We start from the raw sequence: 11,184 nt of genomic DNA, 5'->3' as shown, positions 1-11,184 counted from the left end.
ATAATTTTGACCTCTGATACTATACGCCCTTTCATTGTCAATAAGCTTCTAAAAGCAAATTGAAGAGATTATTATTGGAGAAAATGTCAACACGTCTCAATGACTTTCTTGGTTTGCCTTTTTTTAGTTGCTTTGGAAGGCCTTGCCGAATGGAATTACAAAACTTTTCTCACTTATCTAATGGACCTTAAAAAAACTCTTTAAAACAATCAGTTGTTATAAAATTATGAATAAAAAATGTAGCATTAGGTTTCCATCCATCATATGTTTCAAATAATATGGAATCCAACAACATCGAAATCTATTGTTAAGAAAAAAATACCATTGCACACTTTTTTTTTTAAGCAAAATATGTTCTTCAATGATATGATAGGTTGATATTCAACTGGAAACAAGTGAATGACAAACATACATCTTATAATTATGTTTTTTTTTTAATCCAAACAGAAGAAGATAAGATCTCTTGGCTCAATTAACTCGGTTGAATAACTTTAAGCCTTTTGGAGCAATAATTTAATTAACATATACTAGTCTTTTAGTTTATTTATTATATAGGATAAGTAATCCTTTTTTATATTTAATTAAATTTACAATAATTTGTGACATATATTTTATATTTTCAATTTATAATCAACAATTTAAATTGTAATATATTATCATTTTAAACTACTTTTAAAAAAACTATTAAAAATACAAACACCGAAGAAAAAAAAAGAGTTGTTTAACATGTTGGGCAGGAATTTATTTTGGTTGGTTATAGAGGTAAATTTTAAAATAAATCTCCAAAAGAAAAAATATATGTAAAAAAAATGTAAAAATAAAAAATAAAAAATTCTAAAATTTAAATAAAAAGTAAAAGTTTCATGCTATAAATTGTACTTTATAAAGCAATTCATGGTATAGATTTTACCTTATACTTTTTTGTGTGAAAAGGGAAGTATAATGGCATCTTCCCCAATTGAAAAAAATATAAAGCAAAGACATGACTGTAGCCTGAATGAACATTTTTGTTCTGTTTAAAGTCATCATTGGTGATTAAATAAAGTGTCTCCACAGTCATATTGTGATGATTATCATCTTAGCACTCTTAACACACAGCAAATGAAAATTGCAAGCTTTTGTTAAGGGTACAAATAATTAATTTTCCTGGCTTCGCAGTTGCAACAGTGTGCATATACTTTATGGCGATTTACACTTTGTATACAAATCAGGAACCAAATTCTTTATCATTAAAAGAAGAACCAAATTCTTTATCATAAAAAAGAAGAACCAAATTCGCAAACTCTTAGGTACTCAAAACAGATAAAGCTGGAGACAGCACAATGATTTGTCTCTGTGACCCGTCAAAATATAATGTCCATGATTACATGAATTACTAAAACAAAATAGAAAGTGTTATAGCAGTGTAGATTAATATGCTGCAGAAGATTCAGAAATGTGAGAAGAAGATGAGGTGCACTTTATAGTGGTTAGCATAGATGTAGGGCAGAGAAAATGTAAATAAAGCTCGTATCATAACTAATATATCTGCCTTAACTGAAAGCACAAATCTGAGTTTATTATTAGACCAAAGATCCTATGGTGGCTCTTTCTCCCTAACAACACAAACTATACCATACAGCAAGTAGCAAATATTGTACAAGAAAGCAAAGAAAATGCAGATGAACTGTGCATGAATTGAAATCTCCTACACATTGGAGGTCAGCCGGTGGTAAAAGGAGTCGGAAATTAACACATGTATGTCTAATGCGGCTTCAACATCCCACTTTATCTCAAAGTAAAGGTGATAGTGCATTATCCTTCTTCTAGTCTAATTGCTTTAGATATGAAATACCTGTGATCAAAATTTAATAAGATAACAAGGAGTCAACAAAAATGAAAAGGGATCATAACATAATCATTAAACACTGAACATATTGAACATAAACTTGAAGCATAACATTGAGGATTCATTAGATGTTTCTTAAATGTTCGGAATAGGCAGTAATAGTATATATAAAAAGTCATCAATGCTTTCATGGGTTTTTTGAAATCTTACCCGGTCTGAGGTAGCTGCTTACAATTCAGTAATTGGTGAGACCGAGGATGCCTTTGCAAGGAAGAGGTTTGTAATACCATTTTCATCTCCTACAAATTGTTCTGAGTCACTGGAAGCAGGGGGAGACCATACTGGAACTGAACCTCCATCCCGTTCTCTCCTGGTACCACTTGAAGATTCTACGGCAGAATCTTCAGCTACGTTTCTTAGCTCCATTGTAGTATTGTATTGTACTTGTGTATTCCTATGAGCACTCTGCAAGATCCGTTCGTTCCATGTAACTCCTCCTGCATTCTGTTGTGCATTTACATTTATTGCAACTTCAGCTGCGCTGCTCTCTTCTGCTGAGTTTCGAAGATCAGAAGTAGTTTCTTCGTCTTCTACTCTCAGCAGGGTGGAAGTGATGCTTGGAACCATCTGATCCAGGAAGCTTCGAGCAACAGGAAGGGGATTGTTCCTAACAGGTTCATGAGTTTCCTCCATTTGCGTGTCTTGCGCAAAAGCAGCAGGAATTGATTCAGAGGATTCTCCAAGTCCTTCCTCAGTTCCATTTTCCACTTCAGCTCTTGAAGTAGCCTCTAGTTGCCACATTTCTGATAATGCCTCTTGTAATCTAGTTTTTGCTGCATCTATTCCCACAATTGGAAGAGGATAGTTGGATCCTAGCTCAATTCCAGCAGCTTGGAGCACTGATTCTGGTGCATTCCAAGGATGATGTATCCACTCAGTAGGTAATCTTGCAAGTTCTGGAAGCCAGCGTCGCACATATTCTCCATTGGGGTCGAATTTATAGCCCTCAAACTACAAAATCCAACAACTAAATGAGTGCATCTATTACCAGAAACTCTATCAATTTTCAGCATCCAAATTGCTGACAACGGGACATACTAAAAACCAATGTTACCAATAACAACCACAAACTCAGAATTCAATCCTATTGATTCTATACACGGATCAATCCAAACAAAATTAAATCTGTAAGAAAAAAAATCTGAACTTTTTTTTTGTAAGAGTTGTGAACTTATGATGGGTCATATAGCAGAACAAATTCACAAGTAAAAGAGTGAATGAATATTTCAACAGGGAGAAGTTGAGAGGAAGTAAAAGGAGACGGGGTAAAATGTTACAGGCACATATTATCATAAATCCAAAAGGTCACGGAAGAAAGATCAATTACGTAGCTTTGACACAAAAGTAACACAACACCTGTGGATGATCGATTCGGTCAAATTCACGACCATCAGGGAGTGTACCAGTTATGTACTGCCAACCAAGAGCATCACTCTCAAGATCTGCATCCAAAAGGGTGTCCCAGAAATATTTCATTCCCCATCTCCAAGGAAGCTGCAGAACTTTCACAAAAAAACTGGAAACTACAACACGTATGCGATCATGCAGCCAACCAGTAGCCCACAACTCCCTCATCCCTGCATCCACTAAAGGGTACCCAGTTCTGCCCTGTCTCCATGCCTTAAAATAAGCCTCATTTACAACCCAAGGAAAGAACTTAAGGTGGCCTAGAAGAGGCCTTTCATGACTGTAGGGGTGGTGGAAACTAATGTACCTCGAATATTCTCTAAGACCAATAGATTTAAGGAACAAGTTCACACTCTCTTCACTGGCCTTGTTTCCTTCGTTGGCCCACAAAAGTTGTTTGATGCGGACAAGATGGAAGACCTTCTTGACACTCAACTCACCAAAATGCAAATGGGGTGAGAGAAGTGAGGTAGTGGCACTGTCAGCCTTCCTGCAATTTGTTGAGTACTCTATCAGTGGACCATTTATGAAGGCTGTCAATGCCTTGTTAGCATTGCTCCACCCTGGTGACCATGCTCTAGCAAGAAGTGCATTGCTTGCCTTCTCTGATTCATCTTCAAACACCAATCTATCACTAGGGCATCTCGACACATCACCTGAAAGAGGCCAAGAGTTCTCAATAACCAAAAATCATTAAAGCTTCATCACAATACCTCCTACATGTTGCAGACTAGGGGAATTTTGACATCAGAAGCAAAAATTGAACTCTTCAAATCCATTTTTCTGTTTTTAGTCAGTGATCTTTGAAAGCTCATTATTTGCTTAGGCTAAAATGAAAAGTTAACGATAAATTTGTGCATCTAAAATGCAACCCCCTGTTACAGATTGTGGGCTACACTGGAAAACTTTTCACTCTTATGATAAAGATTGACCAAAGTCAATGTTGAGAGTAGGTAGGGGGGAAATATCTATATCTGCATTGCATGTAACTGTTAGTAAAATTTGTAACAAATGGAAAATAGATAATTAAATAAAACATGCTCAAAATTTAAAGGAATGTATGTTTTATAACCTGTTTGGTAAGGTAATGGGAGCAGGTACCACGATATTTGTGCTGTATTATTCATGAATACTCACACAAATATGAAAGATCTCATGGTGTAGATTTTTATTTAGAAAGGATGGATGGGTAAGGAGAACTAACACGTATTTCTTTGTAATATTGGGTTAATCCTTAACATATACTTTCGTGGATAATAGATAGAACCTCGACTTAGAGAAAAAATTATTTCGTCTTTATATGAATTCAAATTATTGTTGTTCTAAAAACACTTTCGGCCTTGATTTTTTCAATTCAACCCACCTTTGACTCTTGTAAATACCATCACCAATATAACATTAGATAACATTAGCCAAATATTTAATATACATCATTATATTATATGGTGCAACAATTATTCACCAGAGGGATATAGTGTTAGTTACCAATACCTACTTGTATTTCACATCCGTCCTTTATTTATAAAAAAACAAACTTATGTATTCTATTTTATTGTCCATAATTTGTTTCTTTAAATAAATTAATTTTCTTTTGTTATACCTTCCTTTTACAAACATTACATGATTTTAATAGAAACTAATTTTAGAAAAAAAAATAATTAGTTGTTATAGTGACTAAATTAGAGACCATTTTAGAAATTAAAAAAAAATTGGTTTATAAATTAATTTCTATTATTGTTAAATAGTTTCTAAATTGGTATCTAATTAGCAACCAAAGTTTTAACTACCAATTATTTAGATTCTAAATTTGGTAGAAAAACTTTGGTTGTTAATTAAATATCAATTTAGAAACCATTTAACAATGATAAAAAAATAATTTAAAAATAATTTTTTTTAGTCTCTACAATAATTTTTAATTTAGTTACAATTAATTATTTTTTGTTTCTAAAATTAGTTTAGTTTGTTTTCATGATTTTCTTGTAGTGAAAAAAAAAATTATGAATTTGAGTTTAATTCTTATTAGAACATTCAATAGAACATAGAACCTGACTCACAAAGCCCTCTATATATTGTCCACCTCATCTACCACAAACATGTTATTATAGCATCTTTGGTGGAAAATTGGTAAATCTTATTTCCACCATCATGGTTACATAGTAGAACACCATTGAAGTCACTCACAATGATAATGCAGTATAATTCTCAATCAACCCAGATTCATATGAGCACAGATTCAACAAAATCTAAGACGAAAGGAAGTGAATGAATAGAAGTAGACCTGGAATTATCCTTTTAGGTGGAAGAAGAGGAGAGTCGGGGTCATAAGGCATGTTAAGACATCTGTCCCAGAAAGCAGCAAAAGTTGTGAATGGTCGAGCATGGACATCATTCACATCCCATGGTTCATATAGTAAATCTGCGTTGAAGGAACGTACTGTTATGCCCTTAGCATTTAGAACCTCTTTTACTCGGTGATCCTTTACAAGTGACAGGGGATCTGTAACATACCAAAACACAAACATTTCACAAGAATTAAAGGGAGTAAAAATGTCATCATGAAGTATAAATAAACCATTTAACTGTGTATTTTATATTCTCATGAGGCTATTAAGAATAATGTATATATGAATATGGTTGTTGGTTATAGGTTAAATGGTTATGGTTATGAATTAGACGTGTATATATATATATATATATTGTAAGCTTGTACTATCTATAACAGTCAATGATACAACTCTCTTTTCTCTTTTTTGGTTTTGTCATATTTTGCATAGTATTAAGGTCACTAATGGCTTTTTCTTCCTTCACCATGCTCAATCATAAAGTTTTTTCTTAATCTTTAACATCTTCATCATGCACATCACCCTTAATCTAAATGATGACAATTTTCTCATCTAGTAACAACGGATTCTTGCGACCAAATCGTGGTCTCCAGCTTTCTATTTTCTTGAATAACCCCCTAATCTTTCAAAGGTTCAAGAATGATGAAAATTCTCATGCCAACAATATCAATCTTGATTTTTTTCTTCATGAACAAGAAGAACAACTCATAGTCGCTTGACTTCTTGCATCGATGTCAACTCTTATCCTCACCAAGATGGTGGGTCTTGAAACTTCTCAAATTTTAATAAATTTATGTCTCTCAAACAAAGACAAAAGGCAAGAAGGTGAAACATATCAACTACCATACATCAAAGCGTCATGCATTTTTCTGGTTCCAAGAATAATACTCGTGATTCTTGGGCAAAATAAAAAATAGCAATGTAAAATGTGTGAAAAGTGTAGTCATACAACCATTAATTGTTGGCACGGGTATGAGCAGAATACTTCATTTAATACCCATGCTAACTTTTTCCAATTCTCATCTACATTTAACGAGGATCATGACCAGTTTATTCTGAGTGCACCTTCCACTGTGAATGATCTGCTTTGATATTCAGATAGTGGAGCATTTCATCATATTACAAATGATCTTAATGCCTTTTTCACAAAAAACATCTTATCATGGCAATGTCACAATTAAAATAGGTAATGGCTCAGGTATGTCAATCAAAATGCATGCTTTACCATACCATACACGAACATTGCCTTTTATTTGAATCATTTGTTGCATGTTCCTGAAATTAAAAAAGATCTTATCAATGTTTCAAACTTTGCTAAAGATAATAATCTGTATTTTTGAATTTTATCCAAACTGTTGTTATGTTAAAAATTAGGCCACTAAGCAGATTTTTCTTCAAGGAAATATTAAGGATGGGTTGTATGTTTCCCTGCGTTTCAACGTTCTATTGGTTTTTCTGCTAATAATACTTATTTAGTGTCATGTTTCCCAAATTTTAATCTTTGGCATTCTGGACCTGGTCACTTTTCTTTTCAAATTGTGAAGAAAAAATTTAAACAATGTATCAAACAAAAATTATTTTGTAATTCTTGTGCTAAAGAAAAATCTCATGTTTCATTTTCTATCTTCTACAATTGTGTATACTTCACCTTTACAACTTGTCTATATTGATGTTTGGAAACCCTGTCCTATGTCTGCCTCAAATGATGCTAGATATTATATTTATTTTTTGGATATTTTCTCTAAATATACTTGGGCTTTCTTGCTTCATACTAAGTCTCAAGTTGTTGTTGGCTTTATGCGTTTTAAAACTTTTCTGAAAAGCAAATTGGACATAAACTTCTAAGTATTCAACCCGACAACGAAAGGGAATTTCTAGCCTCAAAATCTTATCCTAATGACAATGGTATATGTCATTGTTTAACATGTACTCATACATGAAAAACATGGTGCTATTGAGTGGAAACATAGGCATATAATTGAGATGAGTTTAACTCTTCTTGCTCGTCCATCTTTACCTATTAAATTTTGGGTTGAAACTTTTATTATTGCTGCACATTACACCTTTATTGAATAACTCTAATTCGTTTGAAATGTTTTTCATTCCAAACTTGACTATACAAGATTTAAAGTGTTTTGGTGCGCTTGTTATCCCCTTTTGCTTCCTTACAATCGTTATAAGCTAGATTTTCATTTTACTAGTTGTTTGTTTCTTGGTTATAGTTTCCATAGCAAATGATACATATGTTTGTCTCCTATGGGTAAAATTTATGTCTTATGTCATTTTATATTTAATGAAGATGTTTTTTTCTCACTCAGATCCACATTATTCTTTTTGCTATACTAGTTCTACAAATGCTTTGTCATCCACTAACTCTTATCTCCTGTTTGTCATTAAATCTATATCTAATCATAATCCTTATTAATATATCTTTCCATAATAATTTAACATTGATCATAGTCCCTATTCTATTATATAATTTCCTCGGTACTAATAACACCATTAATGCTCCTAATGAAACTCTCACTACTAGAGCCAAGGCTAGTGTTTTAAACCAAAACTTTATACATTACTTACTCCCTTTGCTCTTCTTGAACCAATTTTTGTTAAGCAAGCGTTATCTTCACCTGACTGATATAAAGTTATGCAACACTTTTCTTAAAAATCATACTTGGACGCTTGCTCCTCTTTCCTCAGGTGCAACTATGTTAGGTTAATATGCGTGTTTAAAAACAATTTTAGTGTCGATGAAAGTTTTCAAAGGCACAAAGCCAGGTTGGTTGCCAAAGGATTCAATCAGACATAAGGTTTTGATTATAGTGAAACTTTCAATAGTTAAGTCTACTACCATTCATATAATTTTAACTCTTCATATTTCATCTTGTTGGCTAATTAAACAAATTGATATTGATAATGTGTTTTCTATATGGTGATTTAGAGGACACAATTTGTATGCAAAAACCACCTGAGTTTGTTTAAGGTAATTCTAATATTATTTGCAAACTACAAAAAGTTATCTATGGGCTTAAGAAGGTGCCACGATCTTGGTACCAAAAATTGAGTTACACCTTGCAAGACATGAGCTTTAGGTCTACAAAGACGGACTCCTCTCTCTTTGTCAAATTATGTGATTTGTTTATTCTTTTTATCCTCTTTACGTTGATGATATAATCATCACAACTACTTTGTCTCATGCTATCAGTTATTTTATATCCATAATATGTAATTCTTTTGCCTTGAAAGATTTAGGGACTTTGCATTATTTCTTTGGTGTTGAAGTTTATTGGACAAAAGATGGATACATTCACTTGTATCAATCTCGGTATATCAAAGATCTTTTAGCTCACACAAACATGTTGGATTACAAGCCTCAACCAACTTCGATGATTTCATTCCTTCATCTTGCTCAAGATGTCTCTACTGTTGTTTTATACCCCACCGTCTATCATTCTGTCGTAAAAGCTTTACAATATATCTTGATCACGTGACCAGAACTTGCCTATGTTGTCTCTAAGGTTTGTCAATACATGCATTGCTTCTAGGGACATCATAAAAAACCTGTAAAACATATTTTACATTATCTTGACCCATAGATCATGGTATTCTCATTCATCAAACATTTTCATATTCTTGTCTTTAGCGATGCTAATTGGCGGTTTTGATGTTGATGATCACAAGACCACTATTGGTTATTGTATTTGTTTTGGATCCAATCTTGTCTCTTAGTCTTCTCATAAGTAGAAGGTGATATCCTACAACAACACTGAGACGAAATATAGGAGTATTGATGCGACTCTTGTTAAAATCAAATGACTCTCCTTACTTTTTACTGAAATATGTATTTCATCCTCTACTCTAAAAATCTACTCTAATAATATGAGTGTTGTTTTGCTTGTTACTAATATCATATTACACTCTAGATCAAAGCATTTCAAACCTGATCTTCATTTCATCCATGGTAATGTTTAACAAAAATAACCAACCATGACTTTAGGGAGGTTAAAAATAATGTATTAATACAATAGTTGGTTATGGGTTAGAAGGTTATGGATTATATCTCATGTAATGTGTACTCTACATATATGTATAAGAAGCTTGTACTGTTCATAAGAATTAATTATACAATTCTCTTTTGTCTTCCCGGAAGACAAACAAAATCCAAAAGATGAATATATAGAAATGACAACGTAATCTGTACGGATGACTAATTAGAGACAGCCATGTAAGTGGGGCAAACAAATCAGTTGAAAAAACGGTGATGTCCTGTTCTGTACAATTCTACCCGATAGAATTTATCCCAATTGATGTAATATAGGTTCCTACAATACAAAATGACTAGCAAACTTCCCAGAATCTGGACATTCATTCTATTTGCAGGGATGACAAGTGTTGAAATAAAACAAAAAGTAGAATGCTATAAAATACTGGGGCAGAAAAGAAACAGTAAAATGATCCAGAAAAAAAAGGCAGTGAGAGAAGGAGAGGGAACGGGAAACTGACCATATAAATGATTAAAATAGAGTTGAGTAGCTCCAGTGAACTTAAGAACCTCGAGGAGAGAAGAAACAGTATCAGTGGATCGCTTAGTGATGAGACGAGTGCCAAGATTCCTGAGAGAAGAATCAAGATGAGCCAAGCTTTGTTTGAGCCACCACCTGGAGACTCTGCCGGGGTAGTACTGCCCTTCTTCTTCAGGTGCCCAGATGAAAACTGCAACCACAGCACCAGCTCTTACTCCTGCCGTCAGTGCAGGGTTGTCCTCTACCCTCAGATCTCTTCTGAACCACACTATGCTGCATCCACCGCCACCTCTCATCTCTACAACCTTAAACTGCTTTCACACACCAGTTTTAACCATCTCATCTCATCTCATAACTTCTCTTTACTTTCTTTCTGTTTTGAAGAAAACCAAACAGAATATGTTACCTTTTTCTTTTTTTAAGTTCTCTCTTCTTCTCTCTTTCTTCCTCGTCCTGGCTTCTCTGTCTAACTTGTTTATTGGGAGATTTTAAGCCATAAATAGGTAAAAGAAACGTGTGATTATTGGGTTGATGACTTTTAAAGTTGTGGCACTCGCCTTTACTGTGATAATCTGGTTTTGGTGAAATTATCAATATTTTACAACAAATGCGTATTTTGTTGCTTTCAATGGCTAGTTGTACGAAAAAACAGGGTTTGACAGAATGGACAGAGTGAGAGGGATATGTTGGAAGGAAGAGGAAGTGAAAAGGATTAGTTGGGTAACTGTGTGTGGGGAAACATACAATGAATTGATAGAGAAATTGCAGCCACAAGTTTTTGTTTTGTAGATTTTTTTTCTTTTTTTCTCTTCTTAGTCTTATCCTATGCACTATGCGATAAATAAAACAAATCCATCTTCCACGTCTCTCCTCTCCTATTTTTTCACACCAAAAATCACGCAACTCCCTCACCTTCAACGCATTCTCCATTTCACAACACACCACTCAAAATCTGTCAAACTCATGCTATTTTCAGTAGGGATTATATCAGCAGTTGCTACACGTTGCTTATTAATGACCTGGTGTA

General features: G+C 33.6%; 1 protein-coding gene across 1 annotated transcript; it reads right to left on the bottom strand.

Moving 5' to 3' along the window:
- Positions 1–2,034: 2,034 nt before the first annotated feature.
- On the bottom strand, positions 2,035–10,814 carry LOC137823158 (cryptochrome-1). Its single transcript, XM_068628306.2, is given in 5 exon segments — positions 2,035–2,104; positions 2,106–2,839; positions 3,245–3,951; positions 5,574–5,792; positions 10,138–10,814. Coding segments are annotated over 5 exon segments (2,046 nt in total). The 5' UTR covers positions 10,454–10,814.
- Between the last annotated feature and the right edge of the window lie 370 nt (positions 10,815–11,184).

The sequence above is a fragment of the Phaseolus vulgaris genome, chromosome 9 (assembly GCF_051622355.1).
Source record: "Phaseolus vulgaris cultivar YP4 chromosome 9, ASM5162235v1, whole genome shotgun sequence".
NCBI lineage: Eukaryota > Viridiplantae > Streptophyta > Magnoliopsida > Fabales > Fabaceae > Phaseolus > Phaseolus vulgaris.
This window is presented reverse-complemented; position numbering and strand designations above follow the sequence as displayed.